This window comes from Toxorhynchites rutilus, chromosome 3 (assembly GCF_029784135.1).
Source record: "Toxorhynchites rutilus septentrionalis strain SRP chromosome 3, ASM2978413v1, whole genome shotgun sequence".
Lineage (NCBI taxonomy): Eukaryota > Metazoa > Arthropoda > Insecta > Diptera > Culicidae > Toxorhynchites > Toxorhynchites rutilus.
Window position 1 is genome coordinate 203,413,475 of NC_073746.1, and position 27,540 is coordinate 203,441,014.

The 27,540-nt window shown below is 39.4% G+C and overlaps 1 protein-coding gene across 17 annotated transcripts in view; it reads left to right on the forward strand.

Annotated features, from left to right (window-relative positions):
* LOC129778889 (allatostatin-A receptor) overlaps positions 1–27,540 on the forward strand; it is an 81,284-nt gene that overhangs the window by 38,137 nt on the left and 15,607 nt on the right. For 9 of the 17 annotated variants that reach the window (XM_055786043.1, XM_055786044.1, XM_055786046.1 and 6 more), the window contains 5 exons: positions 2,534–2,734; positions 11,100–11,254; positions 11,330–11,460; positions 11,522–11,669; positions 15,017–15,135. In XM_055786043.1, the coding sequence (XP_055642018.1) occupies positions 2,534–2,734; positions 11,100–11,254; positions 11,330–11,460; positions 11,522–11,669; positions 15,017–15,135 (754 nt within the window). The other 8 variants (XM_055786056.1, XM_055786055.1, XM_055786061.1 and 5 more) reach the window with 7 other exon arrangements.

The window sequence follows — 27,540 nt, forward strand, 5'->3', positions numbered from 1 at the left end:
CAAAGATACTGAATTCGCTCGAGTTTAATGTGGTGTGTTTTGGCAGCTGATTGAAAACAGAAACTGCCATACTCCATCACTGAGAGAGTAGTTGTTCGATACAACATTATAAGATCTTCGGGATGGACTCCCCACCAGGTGCCGGTAATTGTACGGAGAAAGTTTATTCTTTGTTGACATATTTTACTCAGATACCTAATATGGGTCCCCCCAAGTACATCTGGAGTCGAACCAGACCCCAAGATACTTGAATGACATAGCATGAGTGATCGGTTTACTCAAAAATTTAAGCTTTGGTTTTGCTGGTTTTGCGTAGGGCAAATCAATTTCTGAAGAAAGCAACACAAGACAATCATTCGTCCCCTTGCCCCTGCGGAACCCATATTGTGTATCTGAGAGTAAGCCATTCGTTTCAATCCAACGATCAAGGCGAAAAAGAATCATTTTTTCCAACAATTTCCGTATACAAGACAGCATTGCTATTGGGCGGTACGAATTCAAGTCGGACGCAGGTTTTCCGGGTTTTTTAATAGCTACAACTCGTACTTGTCTCCAAACATCTGGAACAATATTATGCTCCAGAAACCGATTGAATAAATTCAACAAGCGATGTTTCGCCACATCAGGGAGGTTTTTTGAACTTAATTCTATCCGATTAATTCTATCTGATCCCGGAGCCGAATTGTTACATGAAAGGAGAGCAAGAGAGAATTCTACCATCGAAAACTCGAAATCAAGATCGCACCTATCTTGTGGTATATCTCGAACAATTTTTTGCACAGGAGCGGAATCAGGACAAACTTTCTGTGCAAAAAATCCATCGATGTGAATATTCTTCGCTTTCATTCATTGAAGAGCGATTTCTCATGTTTCGAGCCACTTTCCATAATCTTTTCATTGACGTTTCTCGTGACAAACCACCCACGAAATTTCGCCAATAAGTACGTTTATTCCCTTTGATCAAGTTTTTAAATTGATTTTCAGGGTCCAAATACGTTTGAAATTTCTCAGTGGTTCCACGTTTCCGAAAAGCTTGAAATGCGTTCGATTTATCCTGATAAAGCTTGGAACATTGACTATCCCACCATGGAGTGGGAAGCCTTCGATGAATAGTGGAGCCTGGGTTGGGTTTCGTTTAGCGCGAGCTGCGCTGTCATAGATCAAACGAGAAATGAAGTTATACTCCTCCAATGGAGGCAAACCATCTCTGGAATTGATGGCTAGAGCAATCGCGTCCGCATATTTTTTCCAGTCAATGTGTCTTGTGAGGTCATATGCCATGTTTATAGATTCAGAAGAATTCGACCCAATGGTGATAGAAATCTTGATTGGCATGTTGGTCACTACCGTTGGGGTCCTGGATTACATTCCACTTGCAATCTAACAATAGTGAGCCATCTCCTTAGTCAGTTTCATTCTGGAGTACATCGGGGTCGACACTGTCTTCATCTGTTCCATGTTGAATCGGGAAAGCACCGATTCTATGTAAGCTTCTTGCAACTGTACACGCAACAAGCAACTGTAAACATCTGGTAGAATTCATTATGAAAACACCGAGTTCATCTATCGATGTTATTCTGGCTCTCGTTTGTGTAAACAGAGTGATTCTGCGTGCTCATCGAAATCGCCGATCATATTACATATTCGACACAACTCGTCCACTACCCGAGGATAAATAAAAAAATACAACTGATTGCTGGAGAAATCCCCGTTTCAGAAGGATAAGGAACCGATGCGGCTCCAAGTCAGCGAGGTAACGCAATCCGAGTCGGCCGCCTACCCGCCGTTTGGAGCGGTGACCTCGCAAGCAAACCTGTGGTTTTGCGATTAGTTTGAAGGATATGAGACAATCCTTCAATTAGGTTCGGACGGCATACGTTTACTTGGTGCATTATGTTTGCCCGGTTAATTTTTGCACTTAAATGACTCATTCCACCGTGACGTGACAACGCTCTGACTTAAAACAGGTGTTTCCGCGTTTTCATGCATAAATCGGATGATTTCAAAATAGTAAACGATATCAAAGTAAAATTGAGAAAAATTCTTACAAAAATTATCAGTTGGAGACTATTTCAAAGTTGAATTCGGTTGTTTTTGAACAAGATCCTTTTTTCCTATTTGAGAATATTGTTCAATGAAATGTATAAATTAATGTTAGTTCCGTAGAATATTTATTGAATATAATGCATTAGATCATTGCCGGACTATTCTTAGTTGATTTTAATCATTTTTGTCACCGGATTGAACGGATTCATATATTATTCGTTGTTATATTCATACGTGCAAAAGAAAAATAGAAATGTTTGAATTTCGTATAGTTATTCGCTCATTCGCTAAATACAATGGTCATACATACACATAATTGTGAAAGAAATGCATTTGTAAAGAATTGTAAACTGTAAACTATAAGCTAATCGCTGGCTTATGGATATTTACAGTTATAGTTTTGGGGATATTTTTTATAATGTATGGGCTGAACAATATCGATAAGAAAACAAGTCACAGGAAGTTCCTTCTTCTTTTTCTTGAATAGCGTTAACGTTCCCTGTGGAACTTGTGTGGATGCTCGAATGTATGTTGGTAGCACTGCAAGGTACCGATAGCTTTATGGCATCCGCCCCAGTATATACACCCCTGTTATGGCATCTCCCCTGGCAACGCATCATCAAACGATTACGGTCGTGCTACACCAAACTCCGTGATCGGGCTCTTCCGCATTCAAGCATTAGCCCAGGTAAGACGTGATTCGCAGCAAAGGAGCAAAATGGTGGATTCCCGGGCTGGAGAATTACACATTGGCGATCCTGCCAGGAGGCTGGATTTTCCAGTAGCTTGACGAATCTCTTTGTTGTAGTTGTCCGGGAATCAATCATTTCGCAGTAGGGAGGATTAATTTTAACAAATATTTCAGATCGAAATATTACGGAGTAGTGATTTGAAAAGAAGTACAAGTGAAAACCGCAGCCTGCTTTTCTTTTTTGGACTACAGCAACCCACCGCGGGTTGCTATGTGGAAATCGTCCGTCGTTAGCATACAAAATGTTAGAATTGTGAAAATCGTTACTTTTTCCTTTGCTATTTGAAAATGTTAAAGTGAACCTACCGTGGGTTACCATAGTGAAATCGTCCGTCGTTAGCATACAAAATGCTAGAATAGTGAAAAATCGTTACCTTTTTCTTTTCCATTTTCCATTTAAAAAGGTCAATAGTGTGGCTAAATTAGTAGCGGATCGAGACGACCGCACTTGGCCAAATTAGAAGCGGATCGAAACGACCGCACTTGGCTAAATTAGTAGCGGATCGAGAAGACCGCGTTTGGCTAAATTAGTAGCGGATCGAGACGACCGCGTTTGGCCAAATTACTAGCGGACCGAGACGACCGCGTTTGGCCAAATTAGTAGCGGATCGAGACGACCGCACTTGGCTAAATCAGTAGCGGATCGAGACGACCGCACTTGGCCAAATTAGAAACGGATCGAGACGACCGCACTTGGCTAAATTAGTCGCGGATCGAGACGACCGCACTTGGCTAAATTAGTAGTGGATCGATACGACCGCACTTGGCCAAATTAGTAGCGGATCGAGATGACCGCGATTACTTTGAACAGTAACGGATCGAAACGACCGTGTTTGATTTAGTTATTAGCGGCGTGAGACGACCACATTTTGTTCACTTTTATTTCGTTGGCGACGGTTCAGGACGACTGTGCTTGATAATCATTAGACTTACGTTTCGATTGTATCCTAAACGCAGTCAGGCCATCCATCAACGGCAAAATTCAAAGGCATCTTGAGACAACGCGTATGGTGGCCTGGCATGTCGAAGGATGCGGAGGCATGGGCGAATTCATGTGCGGTGTGCGTAACCAACGGAAGACCCGAAAGGCCTAACCCCATGGCAAGAGTTTTCACCCCTGATTCGGTGTGGGAGACGGTCGCCGTAGACTTCAATGGGCCCTATTCGAAGTTCAATAATGTTTCAATCCTGGTAATAGTGGACTACCGGTCCAGATATCTGATTGCTAAACCGGTTAGATCAACAAATTTTGAGCATAAATAATCCGTTTTGGATAAAGTTTTCGACAGAGAAGGTTACCCGAAACACATAAAATCGGACAACGATCCTCTTTTCAACGGGGACGGATATAAATAATATTGCCTTGAGCACGATATTCACTCCATCTACTCCACACCACTGTACCCACAACAAAACGGCCTGGCAGAGAGCTGCATGAAGCTGATAAATAAAGCAATGACTGCGGCGGCTTCAAATGGGACAAATTATAAAACTGAACTGAAAGCGGCGATCCATGCCTACAACGCTGCTGCACACTCCGTCACACTGATACCACTAGAGGAGGTAATGACGGGAAGAAGAATAAAGCGTGGACTGCCTCTCCTCCGTCGCGGAAAAGCTACGTTCGACGATAACCTACTGAATTCAAGAGATCGAATGTCCAAAATACAAGTAAAGCGACGAGAGGACACTAAACGTGGTGCGCGTATGTGCCGGGTTAGACCAGGAGACACAGTAGTTGTGGAACGTCATGTTCGTGCGAAAGCAGAGTCTCGATTTGAAAAACAAACACAGTAATGAAAGAACAAAATGGTATGTTTGTCTTATGTGACGAAAACGGACAAATTTTTAACCGGCACGTATCACGGACAAAAAAGGTGAGCGATTGGAGGAAGTCAGAAGGAGTGATGAGCACAGCTGACGGTATTGGTAGAGGATCTACTACAGAACAGTCCCCAGTGCAAAGATCTACATTGCAATCAGACGGAATTCAGCGGCCGACGCGGGAGGGACGTAAACCAGCCTACCTGGAGAACTACGTTCATAGTGTAGAAGAGGAAACGATCAAACTGAATTGAATTAATCAAAGAAATCCTATGGAAAACAAAATAAATCCTATGGAAAAGGAAAATATTTGTTCGGTTTTGTTTATTACAAGGTTTTTTTTTCTGTTTTCTCTTCTCTTTGGAGAGGGGGGAGATGTGTGGATGCTCGAATGTATGCTGGTAGCACTGCAAGGTACCGATAGCTTTATGACATCCGCCCCAGTATATACACCCCTGTTATGGCATCTCCCCTGGCAACGCATCAACAAACGATTACGGTCGTGCGACACCAAGCTCCGTTATCGGGCTCTTTCGCATTCAAGCATTAGCCCAGGTAAGACGTGATTCGCAGCAAAGGAGCAAAATGGTGGATTCCCGGGCTGGAGAATTACACAGAACTTTTGCCGTCTCAACGTACGCATTAACTAGCGTCATTCATTAATACTTAGTCGAGATTTCTTAAGCCAAATAACACGCCTTGAATGTATTCCGAGGGGCAAGCTCTGGAATACGCGTGAACACAGTGCAAGTCGAAGGAAATTTCATTGACGAAAAAATCCCCCGGCCAGAACGGGAATCGAACCCGAACACCCGGCATGATAATGTGAGACGCTAACCACTCGGCCACGGGTGCACCGGAAGTTCCTAGAAATCCTTTTATATAATTTTTTTGTGCCCCATAAAAAAACAGGCATTTATTTTTAGTTTACCAAGAACACAGAGACAAATAATATTAGAAATATGAAAACTTGAAATTCCAGAGGCTTTATCATCTGGTAACTATCTACAAGGTCGTTATTGTCGTGTTTGTTTCCAATTTCCATTTTTATTTTTTTTTTTAATTACTCCTTCTTTACAACGCGTGTTACCGCACCAAATATCGTATACTGAATGACGCGAGAAACCAACCTCAATCACGCAATGCATTAAAATTCTCTTTCTCTTTTTGTTGCAAAGCCCTGTCGGATTCTTTTTCTCTTTCGCACCTGTATGATTTAATAACTTGATTCTTTTATTTTCTTGCATACTACGCAACAACTTGCGTTCGTCAATCGCATACAATTTTGCGTTTCCTTACACTGTAATCTAAATATATATATTTGTGTGTTATTTCATCCACACTTTCAATCCTCCGAACTGAAATCCAAAAGGTATTTCAAATAATGGTGTCGAACATAATTCTTCAAATTTCATACAATTTAAACCGACTCATCACATTTCTCACAGTTATGTATTCTTCTTTTCGAAAAAGACCCGAAAAACACGCTACAACTGCATTGAATGTAAGAAATATGTTTGTCTCGAGCATGCAGTTATGGTATGTTCTGTTTTTCACATCGATTAATACGTTTTTATGTTATTTTCCAGCCCTTTATACTTTCATGAATTACTAGCGGACCCGGCAAACTTCGTCCCGCCCAAAATTTATTTTTCGTTATCACATCCACGTTTTCTTACTAAGCGCACGTTCATGGGTCCAATCGCAGAACTGTTCATTGATTGATCTTCTAATCTACCCATTAAAATAATTTTTTACTATAAAATTCCAATACTTCTACCAAAACTCGACATTATGATACCAGATTATTTTCAGATACAATTATTGTGCAAGTTTTTCAATCACTTGCAAATAACATGTTTCTCCGTTACATGGAATAAATGTTTAATACAGAAAATACGATAGAATAAAATCAGCCCTAAATCGGACAATTGCTTTCTCGAGTTTTACTCTTATCAACACATTCGGTGATTCATTTTTATTTATATAAATAGAATACGATATAGGAGTGCGTTTTACCACATTAAAATGCATTTCCACTTTCGAACGAAGAAAAATTTCGTTTCCGCAGACATCAAGTGAACTAACAACGCTTGTCAATATTTAATTGTAGAACACATGTGAATTGAATTTTTCCCATTTTCCTTCAGAATCTTCCGAGAATTTTCAATTGTCATGTTTGGTTGAAATATCTGCAATATTTTTATGGGACATCTTCTCCGATCCAGAGGAGGAAGGAGTGTCGAACCACCATTGAAACGTTTCGTGCCCCCTAAAACCTCCACATGCCAAATATGGCTCAATTTGCTTGATTGGTTCTCGAATTATGCAGAATTTGTCTTCCATTTGTATGGGAGTCCCCCTTAAGAGAGGGGGGAGGAGTGTCGAACTACCATATAAACGTTTATCAATCCATAAAACCTCTATTTGCTAAGTTTGATTCCATTTGTTCGATTAGTTCTCAAGTTGTTCAACAACCCTCCCTCCTCTTTAGAGAAGGGAAAGGAGTGTCAAATCACCATAAAAAACATTTATTGCTCCCTAAAACCTTCATATGCCAAATTTGGTTCCATTTGCTTGATTAGTTCTCGAGTTATGCAGAAATTTGTGTTTCATTTCTATGGCAGTTCCCCCTTAGAAAGGTGGTAGGAGTGTTGAACCACTTTAGAAATGTTTTTCGCCCCCTAAAACCTCCACATGCCACATGATTAGTTCTTGAATTATGCAGAAATGTATGCTTCATTTCACCATAAATACATTTATTGCACCCTAAAACCTTCATATGTCAAATTTGGTTTAATTTAATTGATTAATTCTCGAGTTATGCAGCAATTTGTGTTTCACTTGTATGGCAGCCCCTCTTAGAGAGAAGCGTGGAGCGTCTAACCACCATTAAAATATTCACTGCATCCTAAAACATCCATATGCCTAATTTGGTTTCATTTACTTGATTGGTTCTCGAGTAATGCAGTAATTTGTGCTTCATTTGTATGGCAGAGATGGGGGGGGGGGGGGTGTAGTGTCCAGCCACATCTATTGCATCCTAAAAATTTGGTTTAATTCGATTGATTAATTCTCGAGTTATGCAGCAACTTGTGTTTCATTTGTGTCTAACCACCATAAAAACATTCATTGCATCCTTAAACCTCCATATTTCTAATTTGGTTTCATTTACTTGATTCATTCTCGAGTAATACAAAAATTTGTGTTTCGTTTGTATGGCAGTCTCCCCCTAAGAGAGGGGGGAGGAGTATCTAAACACCATAGAATCATTTATTGCACCCTAAAACCTCCACATGCCAAATCTGGTTTCATTTGCTTGATTAATTCTCGAGTAATGCAGAAATTTGTGTTTCATTTGCATGGCAGCCTGGCTCATCGAATGGTACTCACTACCGGGAGAAAGCATTTGATTTCGCTATCAGAAACTTTTGACTAATTCTATGTGTGCATCCGTGTGCATGTGCGCGTACCTGTTCAAGGGCGTGATGTTTGCGTGTTGAAGATGACTTTGACCGTGGACCGTTCACGTTTGCGTGTGCATTTGTACGTGCACTTTTTTTATTTACATTTGGTCGGCTGTCAGCGCTTCGAGGACTTTATGGATGTAACCGGTAGGTTCCATATCATATGTGTCTTTGACACCTTTCAACACACCCACATCACAACACAACAAACTACACACACAAAAACTGCGCACAATGCGAATACTGCAGCGTGTCGTTCCCCTGGTAATCGAAGGCAGATGGCTGCGTCGGTTTGAGCTGTAGTGAGAACCGCATTTGAAGTGTTCTACACACCGCTCACTAGGCAGGGCTCTCAGCCAGATAGCGAAGGTACAAACCCATTGTCGGAGTTGGGTTTTTTCCGCTTCCCTCCAACAATAGGCTTGAACACTCGGCTAAAGGCGATGGTCAGTCTTTCTGCCTAAAACTATGAACGGGAGTAGAAGTGCGCGTCGTGTGTAGTAATTTAATTTTTGTATTTTGTGTGTAATATGTGTATTCATGAATTTTTGTTGTAGGCATAAATGAAAAAAAGAAACAGTTAGTGGAAGGAATTGTAGAATAATTGAGTTTGTGAAAAAAAAGGTTTGTCAGAATAGTAGTGAAAGATAGAAGTACATAATATAGGTTTTTTTTTATAGAAATAGGAACCTGAAAAATAATTAATTATACACTTACCTGGAAACCCTGAAACAGAAAAAAAAACTGAAAAAAGGTAAAGTAAAATAAAACGAGCATGTGGTGGCGAGTGGTGGTGGTCTTCGATCGATACAGTGCTAACCTCAACTGTGCAGGTCCGCACAGTGGGCCTTTTTTTTATGTCTTCTCCAAAATAGGCATCAACCACAACTTTCTAGGCAGAAAGTGTAGAGAGCCACCAACAAACTCAAGCGATTTGCTTACAGCAAGACCGAGCACTCTAACCGCAACTTTTACAACCGATTGCGAAGGACAATCGAACCTGGACAGACGTGTCCCAGAGGACGAAACAGGAAGACATATTCACACAAGGATATGGATAAACAACGTATCACACCAAGTTGAGGACCACACCACATTGCTCAAATACATAACGATTGCGCAAGTATACAAAACCATAAACTGTGACGTCACAAATAGTAAAGTATATCAAAACACATAGAAAAGTATATGTTTAGAATTAAATTAAAAGTAAAAGAAGTTATTTACAATAGAATTTATATAGTACGCCGCTACAAACATAATACACGTGTAAGAAATTAAAAGTTTGGTTTACATAAATTTTCGTTTGTACACATATTTCCGTATTTCTGTTTGTCGTTTTTCCGAAATCAAAAGGAGTTGTCAGGCCTCGCCCGCTCTAGTTTGGTAGGAATCGTGTGCCCTCGTCAGCCTTTGAGGAAGTTGGAAAACGGCTGAGGGTTCTGTCCCTTGTTGCGTGTGTATAACACTTTTAGGAAATTAAACCCGAGCTCCCGATTAACAGCTAGATGCTGCCGGTGAGTGCTGGGAGAACGACCCTGTGGTTTTCTCATCATGCTCTTTGAGCTGGACACTCATAGTCACTCACGAGTAACGAACAGGAAGTTACATGGATGCACTTTTGACATGGAACTATGTCTTTGATTTCTATATAGCACTTTTCACTCTACGAAAAATGTAACTATTTATTAAGAGTTTTCAAACGCATATTACTCAAAATGGTTATTGCGACATATGTTGTGTTATATATAATATCATTAGCCAGGAAATTTATCCAAATTTTTTTTTTGCTTGAAACATGAACAGTGATTATAGTAAAAAAGTTAACGAAAAAAATGATGCAAAACAAAATGATGCAAATGATGCAGAAAACTGATCTAGACTTTATGCACAGGTATTATTCGGTTTATATTTTTAATAAATTAGTTCAATATGCTTTTAACCTTTCTACTTTGGTACCTATTTGATTGAAAACATAAAAAAATATAAAAAATATAAAAATATAAATCCAATCCAAACAATCCAAAACCAATTAGGCTACGAAGACCCCCTTGATTGAAAATATAAAAAAATATAAAAAAGCGTCATCTCCAATCGCTTTCCTGCTCTGTTTAACTGTGGATGGAATTGGTCGTCGTATTGTCCGGATTTAAGTCCGCTCGATTACTTCCTCTGGGGGTACGTGAAGGACCGTTGCTAAGTTAATAAGCCACAAAATTTTGAGGAACTTAAAGAAGAAATAACTCGGATTTTCAACAGCATCGAAGTCGTAATGTTAGAGTTGTACATGAAGAATATTGTTCACCGTTTAAAACGCGTTATCGAAAAAGGGGTGGTCACATCGAAAATGTCCTAAAATAAGCTTTATTTTCGATTTTCAAAATGAAAATGGGCTCACTTTTGTAGAAGTTATTAAAATTTGTTGCGTGAGCGTTTAATCTGAAAGAGCCTGTATAACTAGTGCTTATTCAAATAACATTTTCAGTTTTCCTCTGAAACTAGTTTTGAAATTTGGTTCTTTGGTGCATAGTCTCATGGAATGGGTCAAATATGAATGATATATTTTCAACGGCGGGTTAGCGTTCCTTATCCTCGGTATATGGGGACTTCGTCCCAATAGTAAAACCTCAGAATAAGTTTTATTGCGAAAAAGAACCATAATAAAAACTCCGCTCCGTTGGCGTTAATACGTAAGCACCAACATCTCTAAGTTATTCGTTCAACTGTTCAATTGTTTAACTATATATTTGAATTTTACGCCAAAAATCACAATAACGATTTTGCGTGATATGCGTTTGAAGTCTCCTTAATTTTCGCTACATGTTTCATTTTGAATTCCGTAGTTACTTTTAGTTTCTAGATAAAAAATAGTCCTAGATAATATTTAGATGGCGATTTTTCGAAGTTCTGTGTGAAGTCCTGAATATTTATGGCACTAATGTAAAGGCCTGTTGATATAATGAATAAAAAAGTAAATGTAAAATTTATTTACACTTGTTCTTCGTTTTCAGTTGTTGCCGCTAATCCTAGTATGCGTTCCACTACAAATTTGTTGATAATCAACTTGGCTGCAGCGGATCTCTTGTTCATTATATTTTGTGTGCCATTCACTGCAACCGATTATATACTCTCCGAATGGCCATTCGGATTACTTTGGTGTAAATTTGTAAGTATTAACAAAAGCATATAATTGATAAGTACATAATTGTGAAACAATACAGATATGCTATGTTGGATCTAGGTACAATACATGATAGTGGTAACCGCTCATGCTAGCGCTTATACCCTAGTGTTGATGTCTTTAGATCGTTTCCTAGCTGTGGTTCATCCGATTACTAGCATGACAGTTCGAACGGAGAAAAATGCATCAATGTGAGTTATACTGATTTATCAAATCACTTTTAATAATAGAGCAATTTGTTTCGAATTACAGAGCGATTGCGGTTACGTGGTTTATTATAGTAACCACAGGAATCCCTGTGGCAATCTCGCATGGAGTTCTTCGTTATCCCAGTCGGGGAGATGATTACACGGCTTGCCTATTTCTCCACAATCAGGGATACAGCTTGATTGCGTTCCATGTAAGTGGTTTCTATTACTTATTGGATTGATAACTCAAAAAATGGACTGCCCATTCGTTACTCAGTCTTTTCTGAATCTAAATTAATTATTTATCCACAACAATTATAAACATAGAGGGTTTACTCTTAGCTTGCAACCTGTTCCGTGCGTTGCGTAGGGTCGTCGTCTATATTCGTTCTACCATAAGGTAAATCAAAGGTAGGGGAAGGTTGCCCTAATCCGACCGGTGGCCCTGAACCGACCACCCCTTGCATCTCGGGAATGGCGTTACCTACTGTTGGATCGACAAAATAATAACGCATAAAATTCAACCTTTATAACCAATCTTTATTTCTACACACAAGCTTCACAAACGATGTCGTCGCGATTAACTTCTGTTCTCAACTAACTACCTCGGCAATCAGTGCTGCCAGATCAGCCACTCGTTGCTGCTGTTTTCCAAAAGGGGCTAACCCGCCCTGACACTTACCAAGTTCTTAGTAGTTTCAAACGAAAGGTGTCACTACGCTGACAATTTGATTGTGGGGTGACCTTTTTCCTCCTCCCTTCATTCTAACGTTTTATCGCGATTTTTGTTTTTAGTCCTTCAAAAAATTAACAAATATATTTTTGACTTGTACGTAAAATGAGTTAAATGTTCTTGTAAAGGGTGAAACATTACAAAACTAGATAATTTTTGATTGCGTATGGTCTGCTCTTCAAAACAAGCTACCCACAGGCAACAGGTTCGTTATTTGAAAAAGTCGGGGTGGTCCTGAACCGATCCTTCGTTTTTTCTTTGTTTGTAGACGTTTGTGTTTCCGTGTTGACCGGTGGCGTTGAATTCGTTTCATTTCCATTTCCTTTTCCGTTTCCATTTCCGTTCCCGTTTCCGTTCCCGTTCCCGTTTCCGTCTATGTTTCCGTTTATGTTTCCGTTTATGTTTCCGTTTATGTTTCCGTTTATGTTTTCGTTTAATTTTCCGTTTCCGTTTCCGTTGTCGTTTCCGTTTCTGTTTCCATCTCCATCTCCATTTCCATTTCCATTTCCATTTCCATTTCCATTTCCATTTCCATTTTCATTCCCATTTCCATTTCCATTTCCATTTCCATTTCCATTTCCATTTCCATTTCCATTTCCATTTCCATTTCCATTTCCATTTCCATTTCCATTTCCATTTCCATTTCCATTTCCATTTCCATTTCCATTTCCATTTCCATTTCCATTTCCATTTCCATTTCCATTTCCATTTCCATTTCCATTTCCATTTCCATTTCCATTTCCATTTCCATTTCCATTTCCATTTCCATTTCCATTTCCATTTCCATTTCCATTTCCATTTCCATTTCCATTTCCATTTCCATTTCCATTTCCATTTCCATTTCCATTTCCATTTCCATTTCCATTTCCATTTCCATTTCCATTTCCATTTCCATTTCCATTTCCATTTCCATTTCCATTTCCATTTCCATTTCCATTTCCATTTCCATTTCCATTTCCATTTCCATTTCCATTTCCATTTCCATTTCCATTTCCATTTCCATTTCCATTTCCATTTCCATTTCCATTTCCATTTCCATTTCCATTTCCATTTCCATTTCCATTCCCATTCCCATTCCCATTCCCATTTCCATTTCTATTTCCATTTCCATTTCCATTTCCATTTCTTTTTGTGGTTCTCTTTTACTACCGCCGTTTTGCTCTAATAATCGGCTTCTCTCTTTGTCTAACTCCACTCCACTAACGCCATCCCCGGTTCCTTAGGGCCGTTTTTCATGAACCGGAAGTAACCATCTTCGTTTCCAAAATTACATCAGAATGCGATATTCGACTTCCACTGGTAATGCCCTTTCACCCAATACCTATATCATAGGGTTGGTTATTGCTGATCATTTAGCGCCAGTACTGCCCAAATATGCATAATTGACGTAACGACCAACACCAACTAGTGATGGAAAATGCTTTTTTCTTGCCTTTAGCTATATGATCATGACTGTGAACAATTCATATAGAATAATATGCCTCTATTGAATAGATATTACCGGTCAAAAATGGGCCGGAGGGGTTTTATGATTTTTGTTATTTTAATTCAATTGAAAAACACAGTTGACGCTCACGTCAATTATGCATATTTGGGCAGAGTATCAGCAAACCGAAGGCCAAAACTATTTTATATTCGTTTTCCGTTCGTTTGTTATTTCCACCCATTGTCTATATAATTGAGTGTGTATGTTAGTCCAAATGGGAGTAGATTCGCTGCAAAAAAATTGAAGGTCGGTTCAGGACCACCAACAAAAAAAGGTCTTCCGATTTGGCCACCGCTTTTCCCTTTTTTAGCACACATGAATCACGACGACCCGTAGAAAACATAGTTCAAGAACTATACTATACGAGACGAACAATGTTCACGCTGCTCTCGCAGTTTTGTGTTTGCAAACAAACATGAAGGGGTGCTACTTAGTGCACGCATCAATTTATAAATTGAGTTCAGGTAATATCCGCTAAAATAAGCTAAAATAAATAAAATAAAATAATAATCGATTACTAAAATTGAATAGAGCCTGTCGGAGATGTTTCCCACATCAAAATACCAAAGATAGATGCAAATTTTCCTGAAAACATGCATCTAAAACAAATTTTTGGCTATTTTTTATTTATTTTACCAGCATTTGTATGAGGTCGCCCCGCTGTGCAGTCTTTTTTCCACACTTCAATTGGGAACTTGCACGGAAAAAAATCTCAAAGAAAGCTTTTTCCTATTCAGAGAAAGTTTTCTTTTCACGGGAAAAAAACTATGGTTTATTTGATCAGCATATGAGTTCATGTAATTTTTGTAATACGAACTAAATTTCTAGTTAGTTTATGTGAAAAAGTATTCTACAAAGAAATGTTTTAGAAGGATTTTTTTCTTCGTGCATTAAACGAAGAGCAATGAATGCTGCGACAACGGGTGGTATGTTTTGTACATGATGTGCTTGAATTATAAACATCGTGCTGGTTTATGATGTGAGAAACACATGTTTATGTTTTTGTATCATTGAGCGTGTTTGGGATAAACATTGAATATTAGCGAAAAGTATGTTCATGTAGAACAAAAACATGGAATTTAAACATCGCGTACACATGTGTAAATGTTTTCGGAAGACTGACTACGAGTCAGTACTCCAACTATAAAGTTTGAATATTTTTAAATGTTTTTCCAACATGTCATGATATTTTCTGTTCGATGTTATCCGAGTATAAAGCTGGTTCAGATTCTCAAGCTTTTCCGACATCGATGAGTGATGTTGGGTAATCATTGGTAGCCTTTAATGTCACTAGCACTTCTTCTATCGGAGAACTAATTACATGCAACATTTTTTCACAGGTTTCATTTTTCCTGTCATCGTACGTGATTCCTTTGATGCTAATATCTATACTGTATATGGGAATGCTGGTCCGTTTATGGAAAGGTGCTCCAGGAGGTCGAGCCTCAGATGAATCAAGGTAGTAACACATGTTTTTCACCTTCCGATATTTGATATAGAATCAACCGTATTCATATTTTCTATCAATAATATAGGTAAGTTCAGAAAAATCACTATTGGTATACATGGTGGAACAGAGCAATGCGTATACATAGAATTCAAATTATACTTTTATCTATAGGTTTTCATCGTTATTCGCATTTGTAATTAAAAATCAAACTACCAAATTACGTTATTATCACTAATGATTTATGCAATGTTGTCGACATTTAAGAAAAAGTTTTTACTAAATTCAATTTTTGTTGCGGCATCCTACCTATAAACTTTGAGGGGAGGTTTTAAATACTATGGATGAATTTGCACATCGCTTCAATATCAATAATTCTATTTTTCAACAAATCCACGAATGAAACTGTAAATGTAGTCATGAATTTGTTGTACCGAAGATCGATACAATTCGAATAAAGCCGATTTTTTTGGATTTTAGACTTCTTCACTTTTTTATGTGTTCGTTCGTACGGGAAGTTCATTTACGGCCTTTCGAACGTGGAACTGTTTTCTTCAATCGTATTACCCATAATTGAAATGAATTCACAGCAGGGCAGTTTTTATTGCTACGGAACAGTGTTGCTAATGTTCACCATCGTATGACTGTTCATGGAGACGTATGTGCTGTGTCATTAATGAACATCATAAAATGAACAGTCAAACAACCGTCGAACTAAAAATGTCATATGACATTTCGGCTTTTTTTCGTTCTATACATTAGATATCCATCGCCCCGTAATTAAACAACAGTGTTCACGGGGAACGCTCACCGCTGAAAACGTTCATTCAACACATTCGCACATTGATAGGGGAGAGTTCGACGGTTGCTTTGATATAGCAATCCGTCTGAATACCATCCATCGTGTATGGATGTGTGAGTGAGCAGGTGGATGTATATGTGCAGCTACGCTTGAATGCAGAATAAAGGGAGAAAAAGAATGCACACCACTGCAGTTTTAATGTCAAATGACATTAAAACTACAGTCATATTAGCCGGAATTGAGGGATGGTTATGAGCACGAATGGTAGAATGGAAATAGCATATTTTCATCGCTCTTCTGGGTACGGTCGACAGAAAGAGAAAACATATGAACGTTCAATTGATAGTCGTGTTTGCGGCTGTGCGTTTATTTCTGATGTGACTGTTAGAACCGAGCAATGCATTCTTGGTTACATTCGCAATACATATTGAGCCGTAACTCTTGAGCAAAGGCAGTATGTGATGGTTGAGAGAAATGTCGACCGTTTACAACACTGCTACGGAACAAACAATCAACGATCATTTTGGACATTGTGTGGCTGTTGCAGTGGCGTAACATGGGGGGGGGGGGTGACACCCTAGTGACCCGCCCCGGGTGTCACCCCTCCAAACTTATCTAAACATGAAACGTATTTACCGTTCTGAATCATACTTCGGACGCTTAAGGCATATGATGCAGAAAACAGATCTCAACTTTATGCACAGGTATTATTTGGTTGATATTTTTAATAAATTAGTTCAATATGCTTTTAAGCTTTCTACTTTGGTACCTATTTGATTAAAAACATAAAAAAATCATCGAATAAAATGCTTTTCAAATCAAGCGAATAAGAATCAAACTTCGGACACTATTTATAAAAAAAATCAAATTTCGGACAGATTAAATTCAAATTTCGGACATTACATTACACTTGATCTTTTTTTTTAGTCAACTGCGAAACACTTACCAAGCAATCACAGTAACCTGATAACGATGATGAAAACTGATGAAACACGAGAGAAATTTCAATATTGATGAAGGGGTAAATTCTACGTGCTCACGCTAAGCAAACGTCAAACACAAACGAAAATGAGTAGTACTGTTGGATTATTTTCTACTATGTGATAATTCAAACGTAATTCTCAAATGAAGTGATAGTGAAACCAAAGGATTACCCTAAAGAAGCAATTGTGATATTAATTTTATAGTTTATAGTTGTTTTATCAGTGCATCAAGCATTTCAAGATATTAGAACAAAGTGGCCGAAATATGATGTTGTCCGAAATATGATTCAGAACGGTATTATAATATTAGATAAGACGAACAATAAATCAAGTCTTCGCGCGTTAATTTTCGGATGTCGAATTGTGACTCAAATAAATATCTTTGGGAGCTGATACCGACACTGATATTGTACAAATGCTTCCCTTCGAGTACGCTTTCGCTCTCTTGCTGCGGGCTCAATGATGCGCAGTAATAACGATACGGGGCTAAACGTGTTAAACATATCTGCTCCATCGTTGATACCAAATTTTTTACGTAGTATTACGTCTTTCGGGAACATATTGGGGTACAAATTGAAAATCGAAAATCAAGCGCACCGTGAAAATTGTCCAATTTTAAATGCTTATTGCTCAGTCATTTCATGGTGGATTAATGAGATTTTTGCGACCAGATAAAACGGACCCAAATCATTATCGAAGAGTTTAACAATGTAATTCTTCAAACATATCAACAATCAGCATGTAGCAGATAGCCTAACGGAATCCTACGTCAACTATGCGGTCGTGTCTTGGACACAACCCTCCTGTGACTTTTTTTTATCAATTTCATCTCTGATAAGCCTTTCCACAAAATGCCACAAAACCGTACACGGTTAGAAACAGTTTCAAATTCACTGTAAAATTTTGAACCAATTCGTGGAAGTCACTGCATCATGAACTGTCACATATCCAATGCAATCTCATTAATGACATCATTAGAATTAATTCCAGCGGCCTTCGAATGACTACGGAGTCCTGGTATCTCTAGCATAAGCTGCCTTTCCGAAACTACGTAGTTTGTTATCGACTTTTTCAGTTCGCTGTTCGCTCATAACATGTGTCGAGCTTGAATTGCTTCAAACATTTCGGTTTCTTCTTTAGACGATTTTGATCGTTCTTGTAATTCCCGATGAAAATGACCAATGCACTCCAACATTCCCTCTTTCATCGTTGGACCGGGTCCAGAAGATCTTTCGCTTGGTTTGATAATTTTATCTTATCTAGTTATCTAAAAGTATCTTAGGAATTCCCCTTTCAGTAGCAAATTTCTAATCAATGGCCATTTCGATTGAACTGATTGAACTTCCAACAGCGAGAAGAGTAACCAGTGCATTGAGTCTGGTCACAACGTTACTGGTTTGCAAATATTCTGCGCTAGATCTACTGTATGCGGTACAATGCATCAGAAGTACAGATAACACAGAAGTATTAAACGATGAACTTCTGGTAGGAGGGACCGTGCACTTGATCCAGTATTTGAGTCGCACAGTACTCCAGTGGCTGTGATCTCCCCATAAATTGGTTTCACAGCAGTATAATGAGCACTCCGTCGAGTTTGCGACAATCTTTTAACAACACACCTGTGTGGCTCAGAAACATTCCTCAGCGATCAGTTAAAGCAGCGAAAAACGAGTAAACAGATTAAACATCTCTAATAATGTCACACAATGTAGATTTTTAGCGAAATCATGCTGTCCTCATAAGTACAAAGAGTTGTTTATAAACCCTATAGACACGGCTTTTGTATTGCTTTCTCAACAAAAACTGAACTCTTTGATTTGATCCTGACATGGTTGGTGCGGTCGATATGTAATTTTTATACCACTTCGTTCATCCGTTAGTATTGAAATTGTGTAGATCGAGAAAGATAGAGTTTTCTCGATCTACACAATTTCAATAATAATTTCTCTTTTTTCTCTATTTTCAGGTTGGAACGTTGAATGGACTTTTCGTCGCCGGTGGACCTCTAACGGCTTTGTGTCTTCGAACCATTTCGTTCGTCTACTGATTGTTGGCAAATATTCTTCAATCCATCTGCCCCATATGCGGTCCGCCAGATACTGAGAACGCTTGTAGGTGTCCCGTAAAGCCTCCGGTGCCACCACCAAGTCCGTTGTAGTTACCGATCCACGAAGAAAATGGTTCGGGGTTATCGCTTCATCCTCATCCGAATCTTGTGGCATATACGTAGTAGTTCGAAGACACAAAGCCTTTAGAGGTCCACCGGCAACGAAAAGTCCCTTCAACGTTCCAACCTGAAAATAGAGAAAAAAGAGAAATTATTATTGAAATTGTGTAGATCGAGAAAACTCAACGATAATTGAGGAATCGCGGAAATAGGGAAAAGGATACCGTAGCGCACAAGAGGGTGAAGTGAACTACTTCTTGTAAGTTATGAGTATAAAATTATATAAAATTGAATAATTGTGAAATATAAAATTACAGTTGGGCTGCCATAAATCACGGGCTGCTACAAAAAATTAGTTCAATATCCGAACAGTTAGAGAGGTATTAACATTCAAGACTTTGTACTCCGAACGTAACCTCCTCGTTCTCGAAACTTTGAATTTACACTCCAGTACAGAAATGAAAGATGTAATATGACAAAATAATAAACATGAAAAAACCAAGAAAGATTCTATAACATGGACTTTTCCAAAGTGACTTGTTCTGTTAGATAATACCATAAGTAATAACCGGTTGTGCTCCCGTAGCCGAGTGGTTAGCGTCCCACATTATAATGCTGGGAGTTCAGGTTCAATTCCCGTTCTGGCCGGAGGATTTTTCGTCAAAGAAATTTCTTCCGACTTGCACTGTGTTCACGCGTATTCTAGAGCTTGCCACTGTAGAATACATTCAAGGCGTATTATTCGGCATAGAAATCTCAACTAAGGACTACTAATAAAATTGACGCAAGTAATATCTATGCTGAGAAGGCAAAAGTTCCACTGGAAACGTTAGTGCTATCCAAGAAGAATAACCGGTTACCTTTATTCAAAATCATGATTTTTTTCAATATAATAGACATTTCATGGCCATGGATGTCACCCCTCTAAGGATCAGTTGGCTCTGACTAGCCTCTTCTTCGTTGTAGCCTTCGTTACACCGTGAACCTTGCGTTTATTATACGGCTTGTATCCCAGGTCCTTTGCCATAATTGTGTGGGCAGTCCCGGTTCATTTTTCGATATACCCGCTCCCTCACAATCTTGTTGGTTACTGACGTCCTCGCCGAACGCGGTCGCCCGGATCTCGCACGGTCCTTAGCCGAGCCCGTCTCCCGGTACCGACGGATGGTGGTTTAGATGAAAATCCGCTTCACCTCGTGGGATTCCAACCGCCGGGTCACTCATTTCTCGCAAACAACTTTACTACGACTTCGCGGTACTCCTTCTTCGGTGGCGCGGTATACAAACAACAAATGACAACAAGTCGACACCGCGCGCGTACGAGGCTCAAGCTGACACCTATACCAATACACAGAATGCACATGGTGCGCACTCGAGATGAAGAATAGAAGGTGGGAAGATTCACGGGTTTTGGTTGTGTTGAACTTTCATTGTGTTAGTAGCCAGGAAGATACAAAGTTCACATACCAAGCATACCAGTCAGTTACTCAAATGGTACGAAATTGAATGTTTCAACGAATAACGTTGAAAGAGGATATACAGAAGCTAATTACTGATTTACAAATCATATTTTTCGCATTTTGAAAAAAAACAGAACACAACACGAACTAAAATGTTTGATTTTTTCTCTGATTTCAGAAATAGTATTGTAATGTCTACTATGTTTGGATTTTAGAGCAACTTCATGGAAGTTTGATTTTTGTCAGCAATTGTAATTACTTCTTTCACAATTAGGGAGCTGAAAACTTCAGTCGTCTTAAACTAAGACGCAAGCGGAAAACTTTTCGTCTCAATCTAAGTCATTTATTTATTTATTTATTTTGTGTTCAGTCTTCGATGGACTCGTACAGACTAATCATAACTTAAGCTAATAATTTAAGTCTACATATAAAACATTGTCGGGTGATATGAAAATCGAATTGATCACAAACAACACTAAAGGCCTTAAGACAGGAACAGAAAGAGCTGTTGAATCCATAATTAGTCCTGTGTCTAGGAATGGCGATCAAAGCAGAGTGTCGCAGCTGTCGCGGGGGTACGTTAAATGATATTTCTTGTAGAAGATCAGGACAGTCAATGTTATTCTTCAGGACGTCAAATATGAAGAGCCGCTGTAGTCTCAACCTTCTTACCGACAGGAGCTCAAGATTGATCAGACGGCAACGATCTTGGTAATCAGGAAGGTTTGAGGGATCATTCCATGGCAGGTTCCGAAGTGCGAATCGTAAAAACAGCTTTTGGATACGCTCGATTCGTATTATCTGGTACGCGTGGTAAGGTGCCCAAACCGGAACAGCGTATTCTAAGATGCTACGTACTAATGCGCAAAAAAGCGATTTGAGTGCATACACATCAGTTAGCTGAGCAGCATTACGGCGAATAAAACCAAGCACGGAGAAGGCTTTTGCCGTAGTAATGGAAACGTGCTCGTGAGATCGAAGTTTACAATCCATTATCACTCCCAAGTCGCGAATAGACTGTACGCGTTCCACAGAAGCACTGTCGATCCGATATTGGTGTGAGGATGAAGATCGACTGCGGCTAAAAGTGATCACTTTGCATTTGTTTATGTTCACACTCATACCATTCTCGTTGCACCAGTTCAGGACGATGTTGATGTCGGTTTGCAATAAAAAAGATTCAATTGGAGATGCGATGACACGAAAAATCTTGAGGTCATCGGCAAAAAGCAGCTATTCGGAGGATATACGAAGACAGACATCGTTGATGAAGTGGACAAATATCAAAGGGCCCAGCACACTCCCTTGCGGTACGCCAGACGGTATGTTGAATGTGCTGGATCGTGATGAGTTGAGCTGTACAAATGCCTTTCGATCCGTTAGATACGACAATAGCCAGTCCGCAATCCAAGTCGGAAAACCCATGTGTTGCAATTTATGCACTGCGTAAGCGTGTGGTACCGTGTCGAAGGCTTTCGAAAAGTCGATATAAACAGAGTCTACTTGATTTCGCCGTTCGATCTCACGAAACAGAAACTTGGAGTAGCACATTAAGTTGGACACAGTGGAACGATGTGGTATGAATCCGTGTTGATGATCTGAGATAAACGGCAGTGTTGCGTTTAGTATGACGTTATGCATCAGGGATTCAAAAACCTTTCCCAAGCAACTGAGAATCGAAATTCCACGATAGTTGACGACATTGTACAAACTGCCAGATTTGTGAACTGGAATCATAGAAGCGGTTTTCCATAAACTCGGGAAGCATCTCTGTTCAATTGAGCTGTTGAATAGCATCGTCAAAGGAACCGCCAACGATGCCGCACATTTTTTAACTAACAACGGCGGCAGAGCATCCACCCCGGCTCCTTTTGAAGCATCCAGTTTAACCAGTGCACCGAGTACTTCTTCGTTGGAAAAGCTGAAGATCGGAAGGTGGGTATTATGAGTTGGTACGTTGTTGAAACATCCCGGCCGAGGAACAGGTGAAGTAGAACAAAACACACTTTGGAAGAAGTCTGTAACCGGTAGGTTCCATATCATATGTGTCTTTGACACCTTTCAACACACCCACATCACAACACAACAAACTACACACACAAAAACTGCGCACAATGCGAATACTGCAGCGTGTCGTTCCCCTGGTAATCGAAGGCAGATGGCTGCGTCGGTTTGAGCTGTAGTGAGAACCGCATGTGAAGTGTTCTACACACCGCTCACTAGGCAGGGCTCTCAGCCAGATAGCGAAGGTACAAACCCATTGTCGGAGTTGGGTTTTTTCCGCTTCCCTCCAACAATAGGCTTGAACACTCGGCTAAAGGTCAGTCTTTCTGCCTAAAACTATGAACGGGAGTAGAAGTGCGCGTCGTGTGTAGTAATTTAATTTTTGTATTTTGTGTGTAATATGTGTATTCATGAATTTTTGTTGTAGGCATAAATGAAAAAAAGAAACAGTTAGTGGAAGGAATTGTAGAATAATTGAGTTTGTGAAAAAAAAGGTTTGTCAGAATAGTAGTGAAAGATAGAAGTACATAATATAGGTTTTTTTTTTATAGAAATAGGAACCTGAAAAATAATTAATTATACACTTACCTGGAAACCCTGAAAAAGAAAAAAAAAACTGAAAAAAGGTAAAGTAAAATAAAACGAGCATGTGGTGGCGAGTGGTGGTGGTCTTCGATCGATACAGTGCTAACCTCAACTGTGCAGGTCCGCACAGTGGGCCTTTTTTTTATGTCTTCTCCAAAATAGGCATCAACCACAACTTTCTAGGCAGAAAGTGTAGAGAGCCACCAACAAACTCAAGCGATTGGCTTACAGCAAGACCGAGCACTCTAACCGCAACTTTTACAACCGATTGCGAAGGACAATCGAACCTGGACAGACGTGTCCCAGAGGACGAAACAGGAAGACATATTCACACAAGGATATGGATAAACAACGTATCACACCAAATTGAGGACCACACCACATTGCTCAAATACATAACGATTGCGCAAGTATACAAAACCATAAACTGTGACGTCACAAATAGTAAAGTATATCAAAACACATAGAAAAGTATATGTTTAGAATTAAATTAAAAGTAAAAGAAGTATTTACACATAGAATTTATATAGTACGCCACTACAAACATAATACACGTGTAAGAAATTAAAAGTTTGGTTTACATAAATTTTCGTTTGTACACATATTTCCGTATTTCTGTTTGTCGTTTTCCCGAACTCAAAAGGAGTTGTCAGGCCTCGCCCGCTCTAGTTTGGTAGGAATCGTGTGCCCTCGTCAGCCTTTGAGGAAGTTGGAAAACGGCTGAGGGTTCTGTCCCTTGTTGCGTGTGTATAACACTTTTAGGAAATTAAACCCGAGCTCCCGATTAACAGCTAGATGCTGCCGGTGAGTGCTGGGAGAACGACCCTGTGGTTTTCTCATCATGCTCTTTGAGCTAGACACTCATAGTCACTCACGAGTAACGAACAGGAAGTTACAAATTGGCGCCCAACAAAAACACACACATACACACGAACACGGATAAGTTAGGAACTGAACGGTTACACTATCCCCCCATAGAGGGAGGAATAAAATACTTCGTATTATTCATTTTCTTCTTTATCGTTCTCCAAACGTTTTCATAGATAATTTCTCAATATATACATTATTTTCATTCATACATTTAGTGTTATATGTTATTTGCATGTTTATGTATATGAAAAATATTTATTATTTATCTGTATTCATTCGAAAAATTGTTCACTTATTTATTAATTTCGTTATAAATTCTCGTTTATTTGTATTTCGGGATAAATGTGTTGTTGCATTGAACGAAACGTCCATCTTTCTCAATCTGACTGATTTAAATCCCTAGAATCACAGGGCCGTTTGAAAACCGTCCTGGAGCCTGGTTCCTACGAATCAGGACTAAGAAGGGTCAGTACAGCTGGATAGCAGAGTGAGTCTGTATAAGGGAACAGACGTTGATCTGGCAGTGATTCATTATTAATCAGTCAGCATTAAGAGAGACAAAGTTCTACAATGGACACTGAAATACAGATGCAATATAAAACATTATTAGTACACCACCTGGAAAGACAGGAGATTGAATACGAAATGGTCATTCGAGCGGTCCAATTCGAGAATACAGAGAGTCGGTCAGCCATTCAGAGACGGTTGAGAGATCGCTTAAGAGAGGAACGAGAAAAGAATAATGTAGATATTGATTTCGCACGTGCTCAGTTAGACGTGGATAGTGAAATCCAAATAATAGATGAAAATATTAAACAAATTCGAGACTATCTGGAAAACAAGACTCGTTTCGAAGGAATTCGCGATACTTTGAAAACGCGTTTAACTCATTATTTCATGAGAAGTCGTAGGCTACAGGAATATGCAGATGAAAATGAAGATCTAGATGACTTAGATCTTCTAATTAATTCAATAAGAGGTCTTCTAAATACGTATTTTTCACCATTCTCACCAATTTCACAAATTCAAACAGAGATTATAAATCAAATTTCCAAATCTTTGTCAAATTTGGCAATGTCCCAAGGTCAACTAGTTTCGCCCAGTGCTCAAGTGAGTGCAAACAATGATCCCAATCAAGAAAAAGACGAAGAAATTCCAGAATGTAGCGGTCAGAACGAAAATGTACAAGAATCGCGTAGAAAATTGAAGTCGACGGGATGTTATAACTTTCACAATAACCAGCAGAGCATATTTCCATACGGGCCTCCGGTTCACTGCGGATTTCCGAGAACTCCACAACCTAAACCAATGGAAAATGGAGATAAATTTGTCCGTAGATTTCCATTAAGTAAAAATGAAATATGGCCTCGTAGGGATCGGCTGGATTCGGACTTGAATTCGTCGTCTGATTCCTCTGATTCGAGAATGCATCATCGGCGTAGATCTAGATCACGAAAACATTCGTACCGTAGTCGTAGTAAACCAATATCAGATTGGAAACTTCGCTACGATGGTAAAGATAATGGTCAGAATTTAATTAAATTTATTAAAGAAGTCGAGTTCATAGCGAAATCAGAAGGACTTACTAACAGAGAACTGTTCAATTCAGCTATTCATTTGTTTAGCGGCCCAGCCAAAGCATGGTTCATGAGCGGGATAGAAAACGAAGATTTCGGAAACTGGAAAGAATTAATTCAGGAGATAAAAAAAGAATTCTTAACCCCAGACCACGATCATGTAGGAGAATTACGCGCTATATCTAGGAAACAGGGAATGAAAGAAAAATTCCAAGATTATTTTTTCGAAATGCTGAACATATTTGGTTCACTAACCAGAACGATTTCGGAAGGTAAAAAGTTCGAAATTGTATTTAGAAATATGCGATCAGAATATAAAAGCCATGCTATCGCAGCTAATATCGATAATCTGGCGGATTTAAAACGATTTGGTCGAAAGTTAGATTCTACATACTGGTACAGATATAGCCAGAATAACGAGGCACAAACGACGCGAAATCGTTCGCACGTAGATGAAATCAACCAGGGAGCAAAACCAAAGCGTAACAATGTTGTGAAAACCCGGAGTTTTAATAGATCGCAGAAGAATTCTTCTCACGATGAGGAAACCAATAAGAAAACCAATGAACCTACAATGAAAAAGAAAACAGAATATATTACAAATTCTTCCATCATTTCCAAAGGACAGAATGCGTTGTTGGCAAATTATAGTCCTCCTAACAATGGGAGATGTTTTAATTGTCGGTTACCCGGACACCACTTTGAAGAGTGCGAAGGTCCACCACATCAATTTTGCAAGAAATGCGGTTTTCCCAATGTGGACACACATAATTGTCCATATTGTACAAAAAACTTCCAGTAGACTGTCTGGGGAGGCAGGCAGGTCAAAACAAAGGTAAAAATCCTCAAAACCAACATTTTCCCAATTTTAATTTAATGGGATATAGGAAAGTAAATTCTAATGAATATATCCATACCTCGAATTTCGAAATCAATCAAATTTTTTTCAACCAGCCAGAAGATACTAGACCGTTTGTTAAAGTCACCATTCAGAATATTCCGATAACCGGATTGTTGGATAGTGGAGCAAATCGAACCATTCTAGGAGATGGTGCCAATGAAATTATCACGAAAAGTAAATTACGGATTCACCCGACAGATGTTGATGTGTCAACGGCGAGTGGACAAAAATTAATCGTAACAGGTTACGTGAATTTACCAGTAACCTTTAATGAAAGCACAAAAATCATTACAGCGCTTGTGATTCCCTCGCTGAAACGAAAATTGATTTTAGGAACCGATTTTTGGAGTGCGTTTGGAATTGTCCCAACCATGGCTCCTGCCGCGGTAGAGGAAATTGAATGCCCTGCCAACGGCATAACATTAGATGAAAACCAAATTCAAGCATTAGAAGACGTCAAACACTTGTTCAAAATTACCGTAGAGGGACAGTTGGACACTACCAACATGATACAACACCGTATAGAGTTGACAGAAGAAGCTAGAAAATTGCCCCCTGTTCGAATAAACCCTTTTCCGATGTCGCCTAAGAAGCAAGCTCCAATTGATGAAGAACTTGACCGTTTGTTACAATGTGGTATCATTGAACGATCGTATAGCGATTGGGCTTTACGATTGATTCCGGTCGACAAGCCAGACCATTCAGTGCGTTTGTGCCTGGATGCTCGTAAATTGAACGAGCGGACTATCCGGGACTCCTATCCTCTCCCACACGCAGACCGTATTCTAAGTCGACTAGGACCTAGCCGGTACATTTCGACAATTGATTTGTCCAAAGCGTTCCTTCAGGTGCCACTACATCCGAAGTCGAAGAAATATACGGCGTTCTCCGTGCTGGGGCGAGGGTTGTTCCAGTTTACTAGGATGCCCTTCGGTCTCGTCAACAGTCCGGCCACGTTGTCGCGACTGATGGACAGAGTATTGGGTGGTAGTGAACTGGAACCGAACGTGTTTGTATATCTAGACGATATTATTGTCACCAGCAACACGTTCGAGGAGCATCTGGATA